We start from the raw sequence: 27,380 nt of genomic DNA on the forward strand, positions 1-27,380 counted from the left end.
GTACAAAATTCATTCATATTCTTTAATCTGAAAGATCTTAAGGAAAGCTAGGGATGAAGCTAGGGGGAACCTAAGGTAGTTTCAAGAATGCTTGTTTAAGATGGAAGAGAGATGCATATAAATATGTTGAGAATCAGAAGGAATACAATGTAAATATATAAATAACATATAACTTAAAATGTAAGAAACTAGAAGTTAGTGGAGCATAAGGTTCCCAAGGACAAAAGAGGGACTAGGAAATGGTACGTGGTGGAGGGATTACTTTTTAATAAGAGAAATGACACTTTCCACCAGGTAATGTTATCTGGATAAGTTTAAATATGGATTAAGTATTCTCTCCTTATCTGTGTTTTGCCTTTCTGCAGTTTCAGTTACCTTTCAACCAATCTAGAAATGCTAAATGGAAAAATTTCAGAAATAAATAACAGGGGATGAACTTTCACATTGTACTGTTCCTTCCAGCCTGGGATATGAATCATTCCTTTGTCTAGCATATCCATGCTGTATTTGCTACAAACATATTAGTCACTTAGTAGCTGTGTTGATTTATCTGTTACCTTTCTCAGTATTTCAGTGCTTATGTTCAAGTATCCTTTATTTTACTTAATAATAACCTCAAAATGCAAGAGTAATGATATTGGAAATTTGGATATGCCAAAGAGATATATAAAGTACTTCCTTTAAATCCCTGGAGTCCAAATTTTTCAGTTCTGTGAATCTTGCAGTAACATGGGTACAAAGATTTTATAGGTTTTCCACACATGCGGTGGTAAGACCAAATTAGTTAAGTGAAAACATCTATCTATTTAATAAAGAGGAAAAAGAACAGTGTTCCGAAGTTGCTGAGTTGTAAGGAGTCATCTGGTGAAATTGTGAAGTAGAAATAAATTTGTGCTGAATTTTGCTGTCATACCCCAAAAGTTACCTGCCAAAATTATGATCACAGTACATGGTAAGTGCTTAGTCCAGATGGAGTAGGCACAAAGTTTGTTAATATATATGTAGGAAAAAGCATAGGTTCTGGTAGTGGAGCTCAGTGGTGGAGCATACACTTGCTTAGCATACACAAGGCCCCAGTGCCAAAACAAACTATTGTAAACAGTCCCTAACTTAAGGTGGTTCAAGGTAAAAATTTCCAACTTTACAGTGGTGCAGAATTGATACACAGTAGAAACTATACTTCAAATTTTAGATTTTTATTTCTTCATGTGCTAGCACTGTGCTGAATAGTACTCTTGCAGTACTGGGTGGCAGCAGCAAACCACAACTTGCTAATGAAAGGTCATGTGATCATGAGGTAAACAACTGATCCGTCTGTAGTGTACTTTTTTTTTTAAGATTCAAGATATTTTATTAACAGTTAATACAAACAATAAGATAGCTATATTAGATTACCAAGTACAAAATCAACATACAAAAATAGTTTACATATAGTCAAACAATCTTTTGGAATATTTAGTAGAAGAAAATATTTCATATTTAACAGTAATAAAAATATATTAATATGCTTCTCAATAAAAATGTGAGACCTATTAAAAACAAAAATTAAAATATCACAGCAAAAAAAAATATAACATAACTACAAATAGAAGGATCGTATTACTGTGTAAATTAATTTATAAATTTAAATCTTAATGAAAACTTAAGTTTTAAGCTATATCACCTGATGCTAAATTTAGTGAAAAAAATAAGTAAACATAGAAGTGGGACCAGCACTAAAACACATTAAGGCCTTTTTTTGTTTGTTTGTTTTTTGCCTTGCTGGGGATTGAACCCAGGGCCTTATGCTTGCAAGGCAAGCACTATACCAACTGAGCTATATCCCCAGCCTGCATTAAGGCATTTTTAAAAGCCTAAATAATTTAAGAGTATCATACTGGTCTATTAACAAAACAGAATGCCCAGAAGTAAGTACACTCAGGTACGTATAGAAATTGAATGTATAAAGATGACATCATCTCAAATCACTGAGAAAAAGAAGTAGTCAATAAATGTTATAGGGATATTTAAAGTAATATCCCTGCCATACCATGATAAATTCCATATGTACCAAAGACATTTTTTAAATAACACAACTATTAAATAATAAGAAGAAAACTTGAAATTTTTTTCGTTATAAGTCTGTAGTTAGCAGGAACTATCTAACTTTTCGTGACCCAAACTCCCCAAGTCATAAATTATTACTCTGGTACTTTCTGTTACATAAAAATCTTTTTTTTTTTTTTTTTTTTTTTTTTTTTTTTTTTTGTGGCGCTCGGGATCGAACCTAGGGCTTTGTGTTTGCAAGGCAAGCACTCTACTGACTGAGCTATCTCCCCAGCCCCAAAATCAATTTTTTATACAAAGAAGCATTATAAACAAACTTTTTTTTTTTTTTTTTTTTTTGGTACCAGGGATTGAACCCAGGGTGCTTAACCACTGAGCCACATCGCCAGCCCTTTTTATATTTTATTTGGACATGAGGTCTCACTGAATTGTTCAGGGCCTTGCTAAATTGCTGAGGCTGGCTCTGAACTCACAATCCTCCTGCCTCAGCCTCTAGAGCCAGTGGGATTACAGGTGTGAGCTACCGCAACTGGCAGTAATAAATATTCTTAATTTTAACTGGGTACATGACAATCCAGAATTAAGACTGTATTTCTTTCTTTCCCTTTTTTTTTTTTTTCTTTTAAGAATACTTTTATTTTGTTTATTTTTATGTGGTGCTGCTGAGGATCAAACCCAGTACCTCACACGTACTAGGCAAGCACTATGCCACTGAGCTACAGACCCAGCCCCATAAACAAAGTTTAAAAAAAAGACATTTAAGGGAGATATTTACAGCTCATATCACAAAGAACTATCCTTCCTAACATGTAAATTGACAAAATCATAACCCTTTCAAAACATATAAAAAGGAAATAGAATTTGCTATTAATAAACAAGATAGTTAACTTCACTAATTAAAAAAGAAATGTAAATTAAAACTTTGAATGAAAGACCGTTTTTCTCTCTCTCCATTGGCGAAAATCCAAAGTTAGCGAACATATTGTATTGATAGAACTCTGGAGGGGAAAGCATTTTCTCCTGTATTGTGTTAAATTCACCCAGAATTACTGTGTTGTGGTCTATTTGATTTCTGGAATTGAGAAGGATTTGTTTGACGTACATGGATGCACCATTGTTTGGGGCATAAATATTTATGATCATTATGTCTTCCTGATTTATGGTTCCCTTAAGCAGTATGAAATGTCCTTCTTTAATCCCTTCTAACTAACTTTTTGTCTTGAAGTCCACTTTATGTGATATAAGGATGGAAACCCCCACTTTTTTACTGAGTCCTTGTGTGTGGTATGTTTTTTCCCATCCTTTCACCTTTAGTCTGTGGCTGTCTTTTTCTATGAGATGAGTCTCTTGAAGGCAGCATATTGTTGGGTCTTTCTTTTTAATCCAATCTGCCAGTCTATATCTTTTGATTGATGAGTTTAGGTCATTAACATTCAGGGTTATTATTGTGATACAATTTGTATTCCCAATCATTTTTACTTATTTTTGGTTTTTAACTTGACTTCGTTTCTCCGTTGATTGGTTTTTCCTTTAGGGAAGTTCCTCCCTTTGCTGACCTACATTGTTGTTTTTCATCCCGCCCCCCCATGAATATTTTACTGAGAATATTCTGTAGTGCAGGCTTTCTATTTGTAAATTCTTTGAACTTTTGTTTATCATGGAAAGATTTTGTCTTCAAATTTGAAGGTTAGTTTTGATGGGTATAAGATTCTTGGTTGACAACCATGTTCTTTCAGAGCTTGAAATATGTTGTTTCAGGCCCTTCCAACTTTTAATTAGAGTCTAGGCTGAGAAATGTGATGATACCTGTTTTGGTTTCCCCCTATATGTAATCTGATGCTTTTCTCTCACAGCCTTCAACATTCTATCTTTATTTTGAATGTTAGGCATTTTCATTATAATGTGCCTTGGTGTGGATCTGTTATAATTTTGTGCATTTGGTGTTATGTAAGCCTCTTGATTTTCCATTTCATTCTTCAGATTTGGGAAATTTTCTGAAATTATTTCATTGAATAGGTTCTTCATTCCTTTGGTTTGTGTCTGTGCCTTCCTCAATCCTGATAATTCTTAAATTTGGTCTTTTCATGATGTCCCATAGTTCTTGGAGGTTTTATTCATGATTTCTTATTACCATTTTCTCTGTTTGGACAACTTTATTTTCAAGATTAAATATTTTGTCTTAATTGACTGAGGTTCCATCTTCCATCTTTGGTGATGCTTTCCATTGAACTTTTTATTTCTATTCCTTCATTGAACTTTTTATTCCTTCATTTCAAGGATTTCTGGTTTTTGTTGTCAATGTTGTTTTCAGAATCTCTATCTCTGTTTTGAAATGATCTTGAGCTTCCTGTAGTTACTCTTTGAACTGTTTCTTGGCGTGTTTGTTTGTTCATTGCCTTTATTTGTTTTCATTTGTTATCTCATCCTTTGCTTCGTGAATTATTTTAGCTAAGTATACTCTGATCTCCTTTTCTGATATTTCTTCTACCATACTGTCATTGGATTCTATTAATATAGAATCTTGGTTTGTTTGGAACATTCTTCCCTTGTTTTTTCTTTTTTTTTTTTGTATCTTCCCCTCTAGCAGTACAGATGTGGTGTATTGCAGTTTCCCCACTAAAGGCTTATAGTGACCCTACAAGTTTCCAAAACCTCTTCTTTAAGGGGGAGATCAATATTAGCAGCACCCAGTATAGACAATATGCAGCTCTAAACCAAATAGCCCCTATGAAGACATTAACAATATTGTTTTAATAAACAGGATGAGTCCAATTATTATATTCAGTATAACAAATAGATTTGCAATGAGGTCTATAATTTCTGATGGGGGACAAAGAGGATGGGGAGGGATGAAGGATGTAACTGTTAATGGGATAAGAAAAGAGTATACAAAAGTACAAGATTGTAGGAAGAGTAAAAGCGGAATCAAAAGATGTTGGTTGTTAGTATGAGAAAAGGGAGATAGATAATCTGAGGAAACAGGTAAACAAAAGGAAAATAGAGTGAGAAAAATAAAGAAAGCAAAACTTAAAAATTATCAAAGAGGAGGAAGAAAAAAAACTACACTATAACAGTCATATTCTGTTCAAACGTCCCAGTCTTCAGTAGCCTGTTTAATGAGAGGTACCTGAAAATGAACTTCCAGTCTCCAATAGGCATCTCAGGATGGGATTGGCCCCACATAAAAATGGCAGCTACCACTTCCAGGATAATCCAAGATGGCTATACTGGCTTCCAAACGTGTTAACATATGGGGACCTGCAGCACGGGGCATGGGCTCTGTGTCTGGTTGGTTGGGCCAAGGGTTCTGGAGGTGGGGCATGGTTAGTCTGAGGGATCCTGCAGGTCCTGGCTGTTGTCCCAAAATGGTGGCAGCCACATATAACCAAACCTGTGGGTACTGTGACAGTGTACTTCCAGGCAACAGCAGGCAGCTGGTGATCTACTGGCCGTCTGTGGGTGGTCTGCAGGCTACCAACCAACGATGGGCAGGTGGACCTCCCTCGGTGGGTGTTGGGTAGGTGAAAGGCAGGCAAGAGGCAGGCTAATGGCGAGTGATAGGCGACAGTCAGTGAGCAATCTGCACTCAAAAGGTAGTCAATATGCTGGCAGACTGCAGATGATAAGAGGTACACCAATGGGGTAAACAACAGGGGATCCATGTCATAGAGAAACAGATTTCCTCTGCTTGAAACCCAAGCTAGGGAGCGACAAGGAACGCAGCCTCCCTCTAATCTGCCATCTTGGATCTCAGATCTGTAGTGTACTGTTTCTAAACTATGCCATATTGGGTACGTTTGGTGTAGCAAATGCATTTTCAACTTACAGTATTTTTAAACTTATGATGTAACCCCTTTGTAAGTCAAAGAGCACACCATATATGGTGGTTTTTAGGGAACTAGGGATCTTGGAATTCCTGTGGATGATGGGGGACTACTGTATATTTTTTGAGAGAAGATGATTCCCACCTAATTATTTCTGCTTTTCCTGTGAAATAGCTGATAAGCTCATCTCCTGAGAGCTAGAAGGGTTAGATAGTAAGATAGGGTTTGATAAGTGGTATAAATGTGAAATACCTCTTACTGCATATGAAAAGAGGAAAGGATGCTAATTAAGGACACAGTGGAAGGATTCTAACAGTGAGGAACCAATTGAAGGAGATTATGAGTGTATATGGCTTCAATCTTTTTGGTATGATTCTTCGTCAGTAGAAGCAAATGACAGAAATAAAGATACAATAAAGACATTCAGTTAGATTAATCCAAATTTAGGATTTAATGAGCATACATGACAAGGCTAATTTAGGGGGAGAAGGGAAAGAATGAGAATTTGGGTGAAAGAATGGTTTAAATAATCAAATTCACAGGAATTGATGGAGAATTGATCCTAGAAGAGACAGGAGTTAGAGAAAATAAAAAAGTGAGATCTTAATGAAATTGAAGAAAAAGTATAATAGAAGTGGGAGGGTGTGATCAGAAGGAAATTTAAAATGTACAAAGGGCTAGTTCTTAGAGGTCACTGAATTTGAGATCAAGGAACCTGAGAAACTAGAAAAACGTGATGGATGATCCATGTGAATATTGAAATTCCCAGCATTCTATTGAAACTTGGATGGTTTTGCTCAAGATCTAGCTAATTAATTTAACTGAACCCAGTGGCATATGCCTCTAGACCCTATCTCAAAAAAAAAAGATTTTGCCTTGTCACAGACCTTTGAAAAGCTTAACTTAGGTATGTCTGTAGATTCAAATCATTTCCCAGGATTCCCCTAGCAATGAAAGTAGAGCTTACTTTCCAGTAGGTGGTAAGACTTGGGTATGCCTAAGCAGTATTTTAATTTTTTATTTTGATTCAGGGTCTGACTACATTGCCTAGGCTGGCCTCAAACTTGTGATTCTCCTGCCTTAGTTGCTGGAATTACAGACATGTGCCACCTTGCCTGGCATACAGTTAACATCCTGATTAGATTACAAAGCCCATGTTCTTTCTTCTAATCTTTATGTTGCTGAAACAAGTTGAGTTTATTTAACTCAATTTTTTTGTCTTCCCAGATGTTTGGGAAAACAGTTTTGTTGTTGTTGTTGTTGTTGTTGTTTTAGCTTCTCTAGAGTTAATGGGGTTCTTTAGCACTAAATGTGTATAAAGTGAAAGAAAAATCTGCTTGAGTACCTTAAGCAGAAACGTAACCTGAAGCAGTCAAGATTTTTAGTACATTCAATAAACAGATCGATTAGATCATTTGTCAGTTTATTCATCCTTCCATCCATGCAGTTAATCCATCCTTTATATCTGTGTAAAAAAAAATCTTACTGTTTGAGAACACTGTATTTGAAATAAGTTTAAGTGTAAAATGACTCATTTGTTTTTTATTGTCTCTTGTCATCTCTAGCTGCATATCCTCACCGTTTGAATCTCTTTTACCTTGCCAATGATGTCATACAGAACTGTAAACGGAAAAATGCAATCATATTCCGTGAATCGTTTGCCGATGTACTTCCTGAAGCAGCTGCTCTAGTGAAGTAAGTAAATTCCCATTACACTTTGGGATCTAAACTTAGAAAATACAGGATTTTAGTTTTCCTTTTCACCTATTAGCAAGAACCATGGTAGTTGTGCATACTTGAAGATCCATAGATATTTTGCCCAAATGACTTATTGTAACATTCCTGATAATTTACACATTCTTCTAAAGAATTTCTTCCTGGGCTGGGTTGTGGCTCGGTGGTGGAGCACTTGCCTAGCATGTGTGAGGCACCCAGTTCAATTCTCAGCACCGCATACCAATAAATCAATAAAATAAAGGTCCATCAACAACTAAAAGAATTTCTTCCCTTTTAAAAAGTTAATCTTTTTTGCCCTTGTTTGACCAAATATTATACCATCCGAATATCCTTCTTTCTAACTACTGTTTCTGGTTTGTTTGTTGTGGTGCTGGGGATTGAACAGGACCTCATGCAAACTAGCAAGTGCCATACCACTGAGCCAGGCTTCCCCCTCCCAGCTTTTCTTGTTTCTTAAACACCTTTTATTTCTTCTTCCTATTCCTGAAATCTCACTCTCCCCCCATGATATTTGTATTTGTTTGTGTTACTAGTGATTGAACCCAAGGGTACTTGACCACTGAACTACATTCCGAATCCTTTTCAAAATATTTGTTTGTTTATTGCAGTACTGGGGATTGAAACTAGTGGTGCTCTACCACCAAGCTACACCTTAGCCCTTTTTAAATTTTTTGAGATAGGGTCTCTCTTAAGATGCCCAAGCTGTCATCGAGCTTGTGATCCTCCTGCCTCAGGCTCCCAAGTTGCTGGGATTACAGGTGTACACTTCCTGTGTCTAGCAAAATCTGTGTAATTAAAGAGAAATGTAATTAAAGATAACTTATTCCCAATATCATATTGATTTATTTCATTCTTAGCAGAATTTTTATCCAGCATTTTCTACAATGTATGCCTGTAAAATGGTCAGAGAAAGAAGGACTCTATGCTCAAATAAGTTTGGAGAATGATCCATACTAACTTGCCTGTCCTGAAGATTCAGTATGCACATTACTGTATCAGTAATTTCATTTCTTTGGGGGACTTCACAATGCTAATTTCAAAGCAGCATTTACTAATCATTCATTGGCACTTTTTTTTGAAGATCTTTTAAACATCCTTACATTTGGGGAATTCTGGTATATGTAGTACAATCTTATATGTGATCTTTTTGCCCTGTATTAATTGAGTTTTCTTTGTGCTACATCTATGTTTGTAAATTTTTTTTTTTTTTTTTTTTTTTTTTTTTATGGTCCCACTGAGTTGCTTAGGGCCTCACTAAGTTGCTGAGACTGATTTCAAACTTGTGATCTTTCTGCCTCAGCCTCCCTAGCTGCTGGGATTACAGGCATGAGCCACCGCGCCCCACTAAGCGATACATTCTTAACTACAGAATAAGCACTTACGTAGAACAATCAGAATAACTAAATATTTCTACAAATTTTACATTTATTAGCAATAACTCATTTGTTAGTATTAATTAACATATTCTAAACTGGATGAACCTTATTCTTTCTTTGGAGTAACTTGAAATGTCTACTTCAATATTACAAAAGAATAAAATATGGTCCCACTTGATTGGATTGATACTTGAACTGAATTAATAAGGATTTATGCACACATCAGAAGTACGTAAAATTTGTTGAATACTCTTAATTGACCAAATAATATACAAAATGCTTTATCATTTAATCCTGAGAACAGCTTTATACAGTGGGTACTACTATTATTCTCATTTTAAGGAAAAGAAACTGTGGCTTAGAGAGTTTAAGTACCTTTCCTAAGCTCTCACAGTAGCCTGGAGTTAAGCAGCCATAATTTTCCTCAAGGCTGATAACAGCTGTTATTTGCTACTTAACTACTATCTGTGCTGCCTCTTTATGTATATAAACCAGTGTAATTTTGAGTAAAAGATCAGTATGCTAGATGATCTTTATCAAGAGTTTCTGCTGTAAACATCACTATAGTCTTTCTGCCTCTCTCTCTCTCTCTCTCTCTCTCTCTCTCTCTCTCTCTCTCTCTGTATTGGGGATTGAACCTAGGGGCACTTAACCACTGAGTCACACCCCCCCCCCCTTTATATGTTTTATCTAGAGGCAAGGTCTTGCTAAATTGCTGAGGCTGTCTTTGAACTCATGATCCTCCTGCCTCAGCCTCTCAAGCCGCTGGGATTATAGGCATGTGCCACAGCGCCTGACTTCACTATAGTCTCTTGAAAACTTAGCCTCATATTTCATAGGATTTTGGATATCATGGCCTAGTTAATAGATTCATATAAGGTTGTTGGGGTGGAGATATAGCTCAGTGGTAGAGTACTTGCTTAGAATATGCAGAGTCCTAGTTTTGGTCCCCAACACCACAAAAAATAAATATTATATATATAAGACTGATAATTTGTCTTATAAACTATGTATAGATTTTTTGTATTTATTTATTTGTCTGTTTATTTATTGTGGTATTAGGAATTTAACCCATGGGTACTTTCCCACTGAGCTACATCCCCAGCCCCTTTTATTTATTGTTTTGAGACAGGCCTACCTAAGTTGCTTTGGGCCTTGCTAAGTTGCTGACACTGGCCTAGAATCTATGATCCTCCTGCCTAGGTGTCCCAAGTCACTGGAATTACAGGATTGCACCACGACATCCTGCACAGACATATATTTTTTTAAAGCAGCTACTTCACTGTTTGTAGTGGCAGATGCCTATAATCCCAGCAACTGGCGAGGCTGAGGCAGAAGGATCGTAAGTCCAAGGCCAGCCTCTGCAATTTAGTGATACCCTGTCTCAAAATAAAAAGTGAAAAGGGCTGGGGTTGTAGCTCAGTGGTAGAGTGGGTTAAGTCCACAATAAATAAATAAGTTAATATTTATTTAAATAAATATATAAGCATTAAATAAATAAATAATTTAAATAAATATTTATAAATAAATTTAATTAAGTAATTCTATTACTGGCAAACAGTTCATCTATTCACTGAATTTAAGCTGTGGGCAACCTGTTAGAGACCTCCACATTTTGGCATTTATTTTATTCCTTTAATCTTTTTAATGTGGTACTTGGTTAAAAGTTGGTATAGGAGCCATATACACTGGTGCACAGTTGTAATCCCAGAAACTCAGGATGCTAAAACATGATTGCAAGTTCTAATTCAGCCTCAGCAATTTCGGAAGACCCTGTCTCAAAGTTATAAGGGCTAGAGTTCGGGTGTGGTGGCAGACACCTGTAAACCCAGCTGCTTAGGAGGCTGAGGCAGGAGGATCGCAAATTCAAAGCCAGCCTCAGCAACTCAGCGAGGTCCTAAGCAACTCAGCAAGGCCCTGACTCCAAATGCACTATTTTTAAAAAAGGGCTGGAGATATGGCTCCAGTTATTAAGTGTTCCTTGGTTCAATCCCAGGTACCAAAAAAAAAAAAAAAAAAAAAAAGCGGGGAGGCGCACTGGGGATATATCTCAGGGGTAAATTGCCCCTTGGTTAAATTCCCAATACCACAAAAAAGAAAGAAAAAATGTTATGGGATAGTCTTATGGTCACATGTTAAAACAGATGACCAAGGAGGAAGACAAGATCTGGGATTGCAGGCATGTGCCACAGCACAGTTAGGAAACTTTTTTCTCCCAATTATTCAGTTATTTCACTTCCTTTTGTTAAATTTTCACTTTACCTTTAACTTTTTGGTTTGAAATTTCATAGACTGGAAACCTGGAAATTTTATTTTAGATGTACTAGTTAATATTACATAAAACATGAAAGTATATATGTGTGAGAGGTGTATAAATGAAGGTAAACCAATTTGATGATACTTAGTTACTATTTGTGTCCTCAATCCAAGCTAGGGGACAAAAATTGCAAGTTTATCTGAATGTACATCATTGTGAGAATATAATAGTTGAAACTTCAATTTGAAACACAAGGAAAATGTCTACGAATTCTGAATTACTCTGTCACCAGCAAGCAGTAACTTCAATAAGTTATATGTAGATTGCAGAAGAATCCCCTTAAGAACTAAAAGTTCATTTGTATTCATTCAGAACTATGTGAGAGTACCTTCATTGTGGGTGGAACTTAGTGAAATCCTGTCACTATTATAGGCCTTCATAAAAAGCAATCATTTGTGGGGTTTTGGTTGTTTTGTTTTGGGGAGTTTTGTTTTGTTTTGTTTTTTGTTTTTTTGTGTAGTGGGGATTGAACTCCGGGCCACTTAACCAGTGAGCCACATCCCCAACCCTTTTTTGTATTTTATTTAGAGACTGGGTGTCACTGAGTAGCTTAGGGCCTCTCTGAGTTGCTTAGGCTGACTTTGAACTTGAGATCCTCCTGCCTCAGCCTTCCCATCCACTGGGATTACAGGCATGTGACAGTGTGCTCAGCTTCGTTTGTGCTTTTAAACTTTCACCTTTTGCTAAACTGAAACATGACTTTATGCTAGTTGTTATATAAAGATTATAACATGATTATTATCATTAACAAATTAATGCTACTAAATCACTACTGTGGTCATTTTTTAAAATATTCCTTCAAAGTTGTAGAGAGAACTATGCATGATAAAATTTTATTGGTAAAAGGTTTATGGGGAATAGTGAATTTGATGCTTTGAAATCAGTCTACCATTAAGAAGGGTTTCTCATCACATCTGGGCTAATCATTAGCTAGTTAAGGAAGTCTTGAAGCCATTTGGAAGTTTGAAGTTTGCAGTCTTTTCTCATATTTGGATTATAAAATGTCAAACTCTCCTGTTTTGTTTCTTTCAGAGACTAATGGATTTAACTATTAACTCCTATACTAATAATAGCAGTATCTGGTTTTTTGACCTTGTTTCTCTACTTCCTGGAAACCTCACAAGCCCAGGGAACTTCAGGGTTATATGATGATACTGATCTCAGAATTTATAAAGCAATAGCATGCCTTACAGTTGTATGAAGTCCAACTTCTACAATTTATGTGGGAATGTTATAAATTGAAAATTGCTATATAAATGTTATTTTAAACTCACAGTAACCAACTTTGCAAATAGCATATTAGGTATTAGTATTGCTTTTACAAAATGAGAAAACAAGCCTAGAACAGTTAAGAAATTAGGGGGCTGGGGATGTAGCTCAGTTGGTAGAGTGTATGCCTAGCATGTACAAGGCCCTGGGTTCAATCCCCAACACCACCAAAAAAAATTAACCAAAGTAAAACCAGTTTAAAGAGCTGGAATTAAAACTCAGATTTTTCTGATTCTTAGCCTTATTATGTCTGTCAAATAACCCTCCTAAATCTAACTTAAAATTTTTTCATCCTGTAATGGTTTCTGAATAACCTTTAGTTCTTCCTTCTTTATTTCTTTTCACTTGCCAGTGACTGGTTCTTCTGTTAATGTTTCTTCCTCCTTTTCTCTCTGCCTTTTAATCTCTCACCACCTTTATTGCAGTACTGGGGATTGACCCTAGGGGCTCTGTACCACTGAGCTACATTCCCAACCCTTTTTGGTTTTTGAGATAAGAGTCTTGCTGAATTGCCCAGACTGGCCTTTAACTTGCTATCCTCCTTCCTCATCCTCCCAGGTAGCTGGGATTATAAGTGTACACTACTGTCTCCACCTGATTTCCCATTATTATTGTTCTTTTACATGTATTTCTATTATTGTGACAGCGCCTACCTAGTTTTCCAGTTTCTGTTATCCTTTTCATTCACTTTAGACTATGTCTACATATATGTCCAGAGATCCAGAGAGATAATGGTTTAATACCATATGCTCTGGAACCAGTGTGCATGGGTTGAATCTTAGCTTTGCCATCTTCCAGCTCTACAACACTAAGCAATTTAAATTAGCCTCAATTTCCTGATCTATATGAAGAACCAATAATATTACTACTTCACAGTGTACAAGAATAAATTAGTGGGCTGGGGATATAGCTCAGTTGTAGAGTGCTTGCCTAGCATGCACAGGCCCTGGGTTCAATCCCCAGCACCACAACAACAACAACAAAAAAGAATAAATTAGTTACTAATACACATAAAGGCCTTAGAATGGTGATCATAATTCAAACACTTAAAATGTTAGCTGCTGCTTTGATGAATTTGATGATGAAGCGGAAATTTGTGCCATCATTATTACCAAATTAATGTTACCAAATAAATACTTCAATCACTCATTCAAATATATTTTATATTAAATATTTTATATAAATATTTATATTTTATATAAATATTTTAATAAAATCAGTGATATAAAACCACTTTAAGACTGGAAATTGGACATTAAAAAATATGAAAGAATGAGATCATGTCACTCAGTAGCTTTTGCTGACTTCTTTTTGCATTGTAGTACTATATCCAGAAAAATGTATAAGTTACTAAAATGGATCAAGCCACTGAGGAAGATACTTCTAAAGCTACTACAATAATATCTTGACATTTTTTCCATCTTTATCCCAGCTCTCTCATGTCCTAGTAATGAGTCACTGCTCTAAACAAACACTCCTGGTCTGTGTGTGTGTTTCTTCTTAGTATATCTCCTCTTTCTTGGGAAGCAGCAGAGCTTGGAGGTTAGAATGCCAGTTTTTGAATCAAGTTGCCTCAGTTTAAATATCCTGTATTTATCACTTGTTAGAATAGCTATTTAACTTTGTTTTGCTTCTTTTTTCTTCTGTAAATTGAGAATAGTAGTACATATTGTCTTTTAGTGATGTCATGAGGATTAAATAGGATAATAAATAAAATACTTCTAAAGGAACATGACACTCTTCCCAAAAACTGAGCTAAGTATTCATTTCAGAAGTTCAAAAAAGAAGAGCAAAATAAAATATATTTTGAGGTTCCTTGAGTAGTCAAGTTCATAAAGACAGAAAGAATGGTGGTTGCCAGTGACTGGGGTAGAGAGAGTAAGATGGGGAATTTCTGTTTAATGAGTATAGAGTTCCAGGGTTTTTGTTTTTGTTTTTGTTTTTTGGTACCAGGGATTGAGCCCAGGGCTGCCTAGCCCCTGAGCCACATCCCTCGCCTTTTTATATATTTTATTTAGAGACTAGGTCTCTCTAAGTTGCTTTAGGGCCTCACTAAGTTGCTAAGGCTGGCTTTTAACTTGAATCCTCCTGCCTGAGCCTTGCAAACTTCTGGGATTACAGACATGCACCACCACGTGTGTTTTAGTTTTGCACAATGAAGAGAATTTCGGGAATATGGATGGTAGCAATAGTTGCACAATAGTATGAATGTTCTTAATGCCACCAAACAGTACATTTAAAAATGGTTAAGATACAGGGCTGGAGGTATAACTCAGTGGTGGAGGCTGTACTATACATGCACAAGGCCTTTGGTTTGATCCCCAGTCTGCACATACAAAAAAGATTAATATTCAAATTTATAAAAACTAGGGGGGCTGGGGAGATAGCTCAGTTGGTAGAGTGCTTGCCTCGAAAGCACAAGGCCCTGGGTTCAATCCCCAGCATCGCAAAAAAAAACTAGGAATAAAATAACCATAAGGCCAAACAAATATGCACTAGAAGATTCAACAAAGAAAACATTATTTTGGGTTGTTGTGTTTTGAGAAAAAGAATAAAACTGAAAAACTTTAGGTGAGATTATTAACACAAAAAAGAAAAGGCATAAATATTAGGAATGTCAAAGGAGGACATTATACAGATGTTACAGTCCATAAAAAAAGGGATACATACATATATATATATTTTTTTTTTGGGGGGGGGATGGGGGTGCTGGGGATTGAATCCAGGCCTTGTGCACTCAAGGCAAGCACTTTACCAACTGACCTATGTCCCCAGCCCCATATGAATTTGAAAATTTAAGAGCTGGGAATATAGCTCAATTTTTAGAGTGTTTGTCTTGCATGCACAAGGCCCTAGATTGAATACCCAGCACCCGCCCCCCCAAAAAAAAAAGAAAAGGAAAATTTAGACAAAGTGGTTGATTAAGTTCCTTTAAAAGCATTAGGCGACTGGGGTTGTAGCTAAGTGGCAGAGCATTTGCATAGCATGCCTAACATACTGTGTTCAGATTCTCAGCACTGCATATAAATAAAAATAAAGGTCCATTGACAACTAAAAAAATATTTTTTAAAAAAGCATTAGGATCTGAAATGGGGTTTTGTTTTGTATTTTAATTTTGAGCTGGGCTTGGTGGCATATGCCTGTAATTCTAGCAACTCAGGAGACTAAGGAATAAGGATTGTATGTTCAAGGACATCTTGGACAACTTAGTGAGACCCTGACTCAAAATTTAAAAATAAAAAATAGAAAGGACTGAGAATGCAGCAGAACCTAGTGATCGAGCACCCTTAGGTTCAATCCCCAGTACCAAAAAAAAAAAGAAGAAGAAGAAGAAAAGAAACACCCCTGACCTAGACCTAGACCTAGATCCTTTACTAACAAGTTCACCAAATTTTGAAGGAAAAGAATCATTCCAGTATTAGTACACAATTTTTTTTCAGAGAAAATGTTCTTCAACTCATCTTAATGATAGATACTTATATAACTTTGACACCAAAATCCAACTAGGAAAATGAGAAAGAAAATTAATAGATTGTATTCATGAGCATAGATAGAAAAAACACCTGAGTGTAGTGCATCATAATTAGGATAAATCATCTTAACTATAATAGGGTTTATCTCAGGAATGGAAGCATGTTTTAATGTTGGAAAATAAATTAATGCTTGAGAATAAAAAAAAAATCTTGTGATGATTTCAAAAAGTATAGGAAAAATGAGTTAAAATTTCATTCCTTAATAAAAGAACCCAGTAATAGAAAGGAACTTCTGTCTAGTAGTATCTTCCAAAAATAACAACCTTCAGCAGTCAAAACAAGGATGATGCCCAGTACTTTGTAATGAAGTTCTTAGCCAGGGTAGTAAGGCAAGAAAAAGAAATATATGATATAGCTAGGCACGGTGGTGCACACCTATTATGCCAGCCACTTGGGAGACTGAGGCAGGAGAATCCCAAGTTCAAAGCCACCCTTAGCAAACTCAAGGCACTAAGCAACTCGGTGAGACCCTGTCTCTAAATAAAATACAAAGTAAGTCTGGGGATGTGGCTCAGTGGTTGAGTGCCCCTGAGTGCAATCCCTAATACCTGCCCCCCAAAAAGAAATATATGATATAAGTGAAAGGATTAGAAAACACACAAAATTGTGACTGATTTTAAAGGTATGGTTGTATACATAGGAAATCCAAAAGAATCTATGGATAAACTAACTGGCATTAAGTAGTTTGCAAGGTTGAGGAATTCAAATCAATATGGGAAAATTCATTATCTTAATCATATTTAAGAAAATAGGATACATGAATGGTGTGAATCTACACTGTGTACAACCATAAAAATGAAAAGTCATACCCCATTTGTTTACAATGAATCAAAATGTAAAAATAAAAATAAATTTAAAAAATAAGAAAATGAAAAACATTTTGACTCATCCTTTTTTTCTGGTTTAAAAAAGAAAGTTTTTTGTTGTTGTTTTTGTTTTGGGGTACCCAGAATTAATCCCAGGGGTGCTTCTCCACTGAGCTACATCACCAGCTCACAGTTTATTCTTGTTATTTGTAGCATTTATGTTTTGTAAAGTTACCCTGTTCACTGAATTAGTGCATACTGAATCATTGCTTCTCAGGGAAATACAGGGTTGGATTCCTGCAAGCACCTGGTCACAACAGTTTCATCAACCAGTGAATATAGTAAGCTTATTTTATGAGTGTTTCTATTTACATACACCTTATTTAATATATGATGTTGATTCATTAACTTTGAATTATAGCCAGCAGCACTATAACTAACTCCTGAATAACATTTTTGTAACACACATATTTTCTCCATAAGACATATCACAGGTTTCTGAAATTTAGGAATACTAGACAGTACTCTGGCACTATTCTTAGGACCTATTTTTAAACAACAAAATAAACAAAAATTCTAAGAAACATGGCACTAAATACACTGTAGAAAGGATACTTGCTCATAGCCATGAGAACTAAAACAAGAAGGCAGGATATCACCTTGTTTGACCTCAGCTGGCTTGTGGAGAGAATTCTAAAACATAATTAAGAAACATTGTACCAAAATAAATATTTGTGAAGAGGAAAGATTCAGTATTTGACAATATTGATTGCTAAATCTAACACAATCCTTAGTAAGATCTGAGGGGATTTTTTTTTCCCTTCAGTTCTACACATTAACCCTGAATTTTATATGAAAGTGCAGAGGAACTGCGTCTACCTGTCATATCCCCCCACCACTGGTGGTAAAAGAAAGACAAGAAATTTTTGAAGAATAACAAGGTGGGAGGGCTTGCTCTGCTAGATAACAAAATTTATTGTAAAACTAAAATAAATAACCAGGTACAGTGGCATCTGCCTGTAATCCCAGTGACTCGGGAGACTCAGAGGCAGGATCACAAGTTCAAGGCCAGCCTAGGCATCTTAGCAAGACCCTGTTTCAAGGGTTGAGAATGTAGCTCAGTAGTAGAGTATACCTGGGTTCAATCCCCATTATTGCAATAAGTAAATTAGATAAATAAAGCAATGTGATATTGGTCTAGGTTAGCCAAAGAAACTAGTGGAATGCCTACAAATAGACTAGTATCTCTGTCTGCTTGATCTTTTTATGACACTTCAGGTAGTGGAAAATGAATGTTTTAATAAGTAATGCTGATTTATTGACTTTTTTCATAAATAAGTGAAATTAGATCCCATTTATACCATACACAGATTTTAATTCCATTTTATTAAATACTTAAATGTGAAAGAACTATATATATTTTCTTGAAGACTATATAGGAGACTATCTCATTATCTTACCTCATAAGATTAGTTAATTCAACTACATTAACCCATTTTGTCCCCTCTTCCCAGATGTGGAACACCTATTTAAACTTAAATATGTAATGTATAAATATATTATGAATATATATTATATATTATGAGCAATATATTATTATATATATTATGAATATATGTATTAAGAATAATAATGTAAATATATTATAATTATATTACATGTTATATTTAAATAATAATACAATAATTATAACAATATTAATCAATAATATATGGAAGCAATAGATTATTTCCAACCAATTTTAATGCATTTGTGTCCATTTCATTGAAATATTCCAAGAACTGAAAACATGGGACTTGGTGGGTTAAAACAAAAACCCTGTGTTTATCAAAAGACACTGTAAAGAGCTGATGATGTAGCTCAGTGATAGAACACTTGCCTAGCATGTGCAAGGTTCTGGGTTTGAAAATCTTTTAGTACCATCAACACCAACAACAGAATAACAACAGCCCAACAACAGGGCTGGGATGTACCTCAGTGGTAGAGTATGCTTGCCTAGCATGCACAAGGCCCTGGGTTTGATCCCCAGTACTACCAGACACACACACAAAAAAATACTATTAAAATGGTGAAAAGACAAGACTCAAAGCCTCAAATCTACAATGCAGTCAACAAAAGAATGTATAAAGAATTGCAAATAAAGAAGAAAGACAATTTTATCTGGCATTTATGTTAGAAGTTAAAACAGGGGGCTGGGGAGATAGCTCGGCCTGGGCCAAAAAAAAAAAAAAAAGAAGTTAAAACTGGGGCTGAGGTTGTGTCTCAGTGATGAGTGCTTGCCTAGCATGTGTGAGGCACTGGGTTCGATTCACAGCACCACATATAAATAAATGAAAAAAATAAAGCTCCATCAACAACTAAAAAAATTTTTTTTAAAAAACTAGGAAATTGTTTGAATATATATATTAATCACTTATTCCCCCTATTAATCACTCCCCCCACACAGACAGTACTGGGAATTGAACCCCAAAGGTGCTCTACCACTAAGCTATATCCCCAGCCCTTTTTATTTTTTATTTTGAAACAAGACCTTGCTAAGTTGCCCAGGCCAGACTTGAACTTGGAATCCTCCTGCCTCAGCCTCCGGAGTTGCTGGGACTATAATCCAGCAATTGTTAATCACTTTTATTTATTTTTTAAAATATTTTTTTAGATTTAGATATTGATAGAACTTTATTTTATTCATTTATTCATATGTGGTGCTAAGAATCAAACCCAGTGACTCACACATGCTAGGGAAGCACTTTACCACTGAGCCACAACCCCAGCCCCTGTTAATCACTTTTAGAATAATAAATATAAATAATATTTTAATGACAAATAAGTGCATTAAAAAATGACCAATAAGGACAGAAGTATTATATTACATTTTCGTATACCCTTTAGTACCTGACTTAATTGCAAATGCCTAAACTCTTATCTGCTTCCGTATTCTGTTGGGATAGCACCTGTCAGCACAAGAAGTGCTGAAATACATCATTACATACTCTGTAAGTCAGATCAGGAAAGGAAAACACACCAGTAATTTAAACAGGGAAAATTTAACATGAAGAATTGTTAAATAGGGCTGGGGTTGTAGCTCAGTGGTGGAGTGCTTGCCTAGCATGTATGAGGCTCTGGGTTGAATTCTCAGCACCACATATAAATAAATGAATAAAAATTAAGATCCAAGGACTGGGGAATATAACTTAGTTGGTAGAGTGCTTGCCTTGCAAGATCAAAGCCCTGGGTTCAATCACCAGCACTGCCAAAAAAAAAAAAAAAAAAAAAAATGAAGTTCCATCAACAACTAAAAATATACATATAAATAATTTTTTAAAAAGAAGAATCATTAAATAGGTATAAGGTGGTAAACTACTAAAAGGAATAAAAGGTATGATAAAAGAATACTGTCCACAGAAAGCAGCTACAACCTCTGGACCTAAGGAGTCCCTCCTCCAAGTGAAATCTAGACTGAGAAGAAAGTGGATTGTGGCAATGCTGTCTGCTGTTATAGTGGCAAAAAAACAGGCTAGAGAGCATTTCTCACTGAACTACATGAGCTGCCCTTGCTACTTGGACTGCTTTGTGTGGATTCACCTGAGAACTGAACACGAAAAGGAGAATCCTTTCAGCCTTTTCTAACCTTTAAATGTCATTCCAGGGCTGGGGTTGTAGCTCAGTTTTAGAGGGGCTTGCCCAGCACAGGTGAGGCATTGTGTTCAATCCTCAGTACCACATACAGAACAAATAAATAAAAAAATAAAGATTAAATTCTAAAAAATAAAAAGTCATTACTGACAGGGCCTTGACAGAATCTAACATTGAGCTAAGAGGAACTAGAGATTTAAGTATTGCTTTGGTATCACAAAATGAGTCAAATAAGCATTGATTTACAGCTGTAAGGCAAAAAAATAAAATCAGTTACTAACATGAATACCTGCCAGATAGGGCAGAAATTTTAAAGTTAATCAATACCAACATTAGCAAAATTGTGGCACAAGGGAAGCTCTCATATACTCATGGTTTGAGGATTGATTAATCCAAAAAAATTTATTTTTCCTGGTATTGGGGATTGAACTGGTATTGTACCCTTACCTTCCCCCCCCCCCCCCCCCCCCCGGAGTCTTTTTTTTTTTTTTTTAAATTATTATTTTCTTTTTATGCAGTGCTAAGGATTGAACCTAGTGCCTCACACATGCTAGGCAAGCACTCTGCCACTGAGCTACAGCCCCAGCCCCCATACCTTCTTTTTTGAGACAGGGTTTCACTAAATTGCTGAGGTTGGCCACCATGCCCCACTGGTACTACTTTTTTTTTTTTTTTTCCTTTAGTCCCCAGGATTGAACCCACTGATGCTTAACCACTCAGCCACATACATCCTCAGCCCTTTTTTTATTTTGAAACAGGGTTTCAATAGGTTGCTTACAGCCTCCCAAGCTACTGGAGATGACAGGGCATGCCACCATGCCTGGCTGGCACAACCTTTTTAAAAACAGTTTGTACCCTATGAAGTAGTAACTTTCATTCCCAAGCTTATACCCCTAAGAAAGAAATTTTTGCACAGATACAGCAAGATCAGTGTAAGAGAATTGGTCAATTTACTGTGACATTGTTATTGTTCGTGGTAATAAAAATTAGAAACAAGTCAGCTATTTTCCTGCAATAAAATGGTTAAATTGTGTTGTATTGGAATAGCAGATAGCAAACAAAACAAATGATTTTCAGTTATATGCAACAGCATGGATAATTCTAGCAAAAAATTGATTAGAGGAATATTCATACATAGATGTATGAATTCATTTATATTAAGTTGAAAGGGAAAAACAAACTACTATTTATGTATAACATAAACCTTAAACTATAAAGAAAAGTTAGGAAATAATTATCACAATTCTGAATACTAGAAAGTCTAGGATCATGGTGACAACAGATTCATGGTCTGGTGAAGGCTGACTTCCTCATAGATAACCACCTTCTCAAGCTCACGTGTAAAGGGGGACTAATGAGTTCCCTGGCACCTCTTTTATAAATAGGGCATTGATCACCTCACAAAGGCTCTATCTGCTGAATACTGCCTATCATTTTGGGGTGTTAGAATTTTAAAATGAGGGACTGGGGTTGTGGCTCAGTGGTAGAGAGAGCACTTGCCTAGCACATGTGAGGCACTGGGTTCAATCCTCAGCAGCACATAAAAGTAAATAAGTAAAAAATTTTTAAAAATTTTTAACACGAAATTTTAAGGGAACACAAACATTCAGAACATAACACTGTAGTAATTAAGCAGTGTGGTATAGGATGGTCAAATAAACTTAACAAAACCTAGAGCCCAGAAATTGACCCATATGTTTGTGGTACCTTTGTAAGTGGTAGAAGTCATATTTAAATCACTGGGGGAAAGATGAACTCTTCAATAAGAGATTCTAGTATATGATGCTTCCTCTGCAGAAAAAATAAAATATTTTCCTACTCCATACACACACTCCAAAAAAATTACAAAAAAAAAATCTTAGAATGTTTGAAGTTACAGCTGGCTATGTGGTAATTTGTGCTTAGCATGCATGAGACCCTTGGTTTGATCCCCAACACCACCAAAGAAAAATTTTGGAAAAAAATAGGAATATTTTTATGATTATAGGGGATGAAAGGCCTTACAACATAGAGAACATACCTAAAAATCCCAGCTGCTGAGGAGGCCAAGGCAGGAGGCTTGCAAATTTAAGGAGGCAGCCTGGGCAACTCAGTGAGACTCTGTCTTAAAATAATATAATTAAACGACTAGGGATATAACTCAGTAGTAGAGCGCTCTTTAGCATGCACACGGAAGCCTTGGGTTCAGTCCCTCGTACTGAAAAAAAAAGACTTGAAATATCTGTAAATTTGGTTATAGCAAGATTAAACTTCCAGCCAGGTACAGTGGTGCACACAGCTCAGGAGACTGAGGCAAGAGGATCACAAGTTTAAGACTAGTCTTGGCAACTTAGTGAGACCCTAAGCAACTGTCTCAAAATAAAAAATGAAACCTTGTCTCAAAAAAAAATGAAAGGGGTTGGGGATGTGACTCAGTAGTCAAATGCCCCTGGGTCTACTCCCTGGTACATAAAAAAAGGATTGAACTTCTGCATTGCAGATGATACTGTAAAACTAAAAACCAAGTGACAGACTAGAGAATGTATGTGTCATAGATGAATTAAGTTGTATAAGTGTGAGTTTCAGAAGATATGGAGAAGCAAGTTTTTGAGTTTTTAGAGTGATATAAGATCTATTTCATCGAGTATTTTTGAGCCTCTGGGTTTTGGTTTTTTAAGGTATTGACTGCCTCCCCCACGATTTGACCCATCATTTAGTCTTTCTTTCAGATATTTGGCAAATATTTACTAAGAACCTGTAAGATGGGCTGGGTATATACTTGTCTGGCATGTGCAAGTCCCTGGGTTCAAGCCCTAGTAATGCCAAAAAAACAAAAAACAAACCAAAAAAAACCTCATTAAAACTGGACATGGTGACACACATCTGTAATCCCAGTGGTTTGGGAGGCTGAGGCAGGAGGATTACAAGTTCAAAGTCAGCCTCAGCAACTTGGCAAGGCTCTGAGCAACTTATCAAGACCCTGTCTCTAAATAAAAATATGAAAAAGGTCTAGAGATATGGCTTAGTGGTTGAGTGCCCCTGTGTTCAGTGCCTAGTACCAGGAAAAAAGAAATAGCACATTATTCTGATGATGTCCTGGTGATGAGATATTGATAAATGAGTTACTCCCCTAAGTGAAGCACAAGATTATGCTGTTTAGTTGTATTTTAACTGTGATACCTGGGTACCTCCACTTGTATTCTTCTCAACTTCAATAATTTGCTAAACCTTGCAGTTTTAAAGGGGTGGAGGTAGGATTTGCAAAGAAAGCATCTGTTGAACATCCTCACAATTCTGTAAGGTCAACCAGTTTTTGGTTTTGTTTTGTTTTTTTATTGTTATAAATCAAATAGCAAAAGTTTATAACTAAGTGTATAACATGTATGGTAATAATTATAAATTGTAAATTCTATAGAAATTGAGATCATGATCCATTGTGGATAAAATAGAGAGCTAGGATAACAAAGTAAGGAAAGCTGCTATTCTAGACTGTATTTTTTTTTTTTTTTTTTTTTTTTTTGAGAATTCCTAAAGGCAAGAGATGGTTGAACCATAGAGTGTAAGATCTCTGTGTTTCTGTAAATAAGGAACAATCTAGCTAAGAATTCTGAAGTTCACAGAAATTACCTACTAATTTGGTTTACAAATGCAGAAACCTAACCCCAAAAGACTACTCAAAATCTCATTCCCTATAAGACAAAGTGAGGTTTTTATCATTTGCTGTGAATACCATCAGAATATTTGGGGTTTTATTTGTTTGTTTGTTTTGAGGTACTGGGGATTAAACCCAGAGCTTTATGTGTGTTAGACAAGTGCTCTCCCACTGAGCTACATTTCTAGTCCTTTTTATTTTTAAATTTGGTGACAGGTTCTCACTAAATTATCCAGACTAGTCTTGAATTTGCAATCCTCCTGTGTCAGCCTCCCCAGTAACTAGGGTTATAGAGTAGCTGGGATTATAGGTGTGTGCTACCACACTCAGCCAGAGTGCATATCTGAGAAATATTAATGAATTAAGCAAATCCAAGTTAGTAGGTAGAGAATTTAAGAAATGTTAATTAGATTTTAAGCCATTCAAACTATAACAGTATTATTATTATCTTACTCAAGATACTTTAGAAGCTGTGCGTGGTGGCTCATACCTGTAATACCAGCAGCTCAGGAGACAGGATCACAAATTGAAGGCCAGCCTGGGAAACTTAGAAGACCCTGTCCCTAATACTGTGCAAAAGAAAACAGAAAAAGAAACCTGAGGCTTCATTTTCAGTATTGAGTTATCCTATCACTCAGTATTTTTCTGTAAAATTTGCCTATATGGGTAGTAACTGATGATCAGCAGAGGAAAGAAGCTATTATGAAGGCACACAGTCTAAGCCAAAGGTCTTTTCCTTGATATTTTAAAAACAGTATGTTAGTATAACTTAAAGTTCAAAAGTGTCAGATTTTTGTGATTGCAGAAGAAAAGAAGTAGCATTTACTCTTTTTTTCTAGCATATTTTACTTGAGAACTCTGGTGAATAGCTACTGGGACTTCATAATGAATAGTTTGGTTCAAAAATTATGAAACCAAATTTGTCATTTACTCAGCTACTACTTAGTGGGACTTCATAGTGGTGAAGAAACAACAATATTCTAAACTCTGCCTTGAAGAAGCTCTGTAGTCTATTTGAAAAAAATACATTTATAGGTAATTATGACTTGACTTTTGGCAGAACGAGCAAACCATCTGTTCTGAAGAGTGCTTTTGTAAGAAAATAACTACATTCTTGACAAACTATAAGCTGACCCAGGAATGAAACAGATTAGAATGGCCAAGTTGACATTAACCAGTATACCCATATCAATAGTACCCGGTGACCTAGGCAGTTAGCCTAGGACACTGAAGGAGGCTAATGTTATTTTGTGTCATTAGTTCTCCGTGCCTTCCAGAAGGCCACAGAAATCCTATAGATTGAGATCAAACAAATAAGTAGTCAGAATCAAAGATCTCCAAACACATAGGGAAACAAACCCCCATAAATGAAAACAAACAAATTTTGACTTCCACTTCCCATGAGTTACTTACATTCCAGGTATTAAGCAGAATATATAAGACATCTATGTAAGGAATATTAAAGATTAAATGATATAGTAAAATGAACAGTGGGTAAGATTTAGGCATATTTGTAAAGAATCAATAAGAATTCTGAAAAGGAAAAAAGAATAGAATATAGTTCTGAGGTAATTACATTGCATCAAGAAAAATAAGGATTTGGAAAAATGAAGATTAGAATGAGAAGCCTACGGCTGGGGATATAGCTTGGTTGGTAGAGTGCTTGCCTTGCAAGCACAAGGCCCTGGGTTCAATCCCCAGCACCACAGAAAGAAAGAATGAGAGGCCTACCCAGGCTCAGTGGCCTACTACCCAGGCTCAGTGTAATCCCACTGGCTTCCAAGACTGAGGCTTAGCAGAGATCCTGCCTCTAAATAAAATATAAAAGGGGATGGGGATGGACCTCAGTGGTTAAGTGCCCCTGAGTTCAATCCCTGGTACTAAAATAGAAACAAACAAATACACGCCCAGAAAATAACAAATGTTGTAGAAGATGTGGAGAAATTGGAGCCCTTCAATATTTATGATTAGAATGTAAAATGGTACAGTTGTTATGAAAAACAGTTTGATGGTCCCTCAAAAAGTTAAACATAGAGCCAGGTGGGGTGATACAGTCCCATGATCCCAGCAACTCTGGAGACTGAGCGAAGAGGATCACAAGTTCGAGTCCAGCTTCAGCAATTTAGCAAGGCCCTAACCAACTTAATGAGAATCCTGCCTTAAAATAAAAAGTAAAAGGGACTGGAGATGTTACTCATTGGTAAAACACCTCTGGGTTCAATCCTTGGTGCCCGCCCCCCGCCCCGCTGGCCAAAAAAGGCGAGGCATTGGGGATGATTAGGTCATAAGGGGGGCTCCACCTTCACAAATGGGATTAATACCCTTATAAAAGAACTCTTAAGGGAGTTAATGAAAAATTTTGGAACTAGATAGCGTGACATTTGCACAGTATTGTAGTGTAACTAAGACCACTGAAGTGTACATTTAAAAAGTGTTTAAAATGGCAAGTTTTATGTTACATATGTTAAACTACAATTTTTAGAAATGGCAAAAAAGGAAACCACCAAACAAAAAGGTCACATACAAAAGATTACAATTAAACTGACGGCAGATTTCTCAATAGCAACAATGGAAACCAGAAGGCAGTTGTAAAAAATGTCTTTAGAACATTGATATAAAGTATCTTTCAATGTAGATTTGGGTACAAAAACAAAACTACTTTCAAGAACCAGTCAAACATAGAAAAATACCTTCAGAGAAACAGCTGAGATAATTTATCATCAACAAAATTCTGAATCAGTTTTACTTTAGGAAGTAAGCAATGGGAAGGAATGATAAGTCATACTAGCAATAAAATATATGAAATATCTAAGAATAACCTTAGAAGGAAATAATGTGAGACCTAAAGAATAAAATCATACTTGGGAATATTGAATACAAATTCAAACTGGGTGTGGTGGCACACACCTGTGATCCCAGCAGCTCAGGAGGCTGAAGCAGGGGGATCACAAATTCAAAGTCAGCCTCAGTAACTTAGCATGGCTGTCAGAACTCAGCAAGACCCTGTCTCTAAATGAAATATAAAAAAGGGCTGGGAATGTGACTCAGTGGTTAAGCACCTCTGGGTTCAGTACCTGGTACCAAAAAAAAAAAAAATTATAAATATTAATGGAATATGGCATAGTGATTGAAAATGCTAATGCAGTGGCATTCCCCTGTAATCCCAAGAACTCTGGAGAATGGGGCAGGAGGATGACAAGTTCAAGACCAG

General features: G+C 36.1%; 1 protein-coding gene and 1 long non-coding RNA gene across 6 annotated transcripts in view; one reads left to right on the forward strand and one right to left on the reverse strand.

The window, feature by feature from the left end:
• The window catches only part of LOC306642444, a 158,594-nt gene that overhangs the window by 94,722 nt on the left and 36,492 nt on the right, over positions 1-27,380 (reverse strand). The window lies entirely within an intron of this gene.
• RPRD2 (regulation of nuclear pre-mRNA domain containing 2) overlaps positions 1-27,380 on the forward strand; it is a 96,077-nt gene that overhangs the window by 39,486 nt on the left and 29,211 nt on the right. For all 5 annotated transcript variants that reach the window (XM_079107034.1, XM_079107031.1, XM_079107030.1 and 2 more), the window contains exon 2: positions 7,436-7,565. In XM_079107034.1, coding sequence (XP_078963160.1) covers positions 7,436-7,565 — 130 coding nt within the window. The remainder of the gene's footprint in view (positions 1-7,435; positions 7,566-27,380) is intronic.

Source organism: Sciurus vulgaris, assembly GCF_902686455.1.
Source record: "Sciurus vulgaris genome assembly, chromosome: 1".
NCBI classification, from domain to species: Eukaryota; Metazoa; Chordata; class Mammalia; order Rodentia; family Sciuridae; genus Sciurus; species Sciurus vulgaris.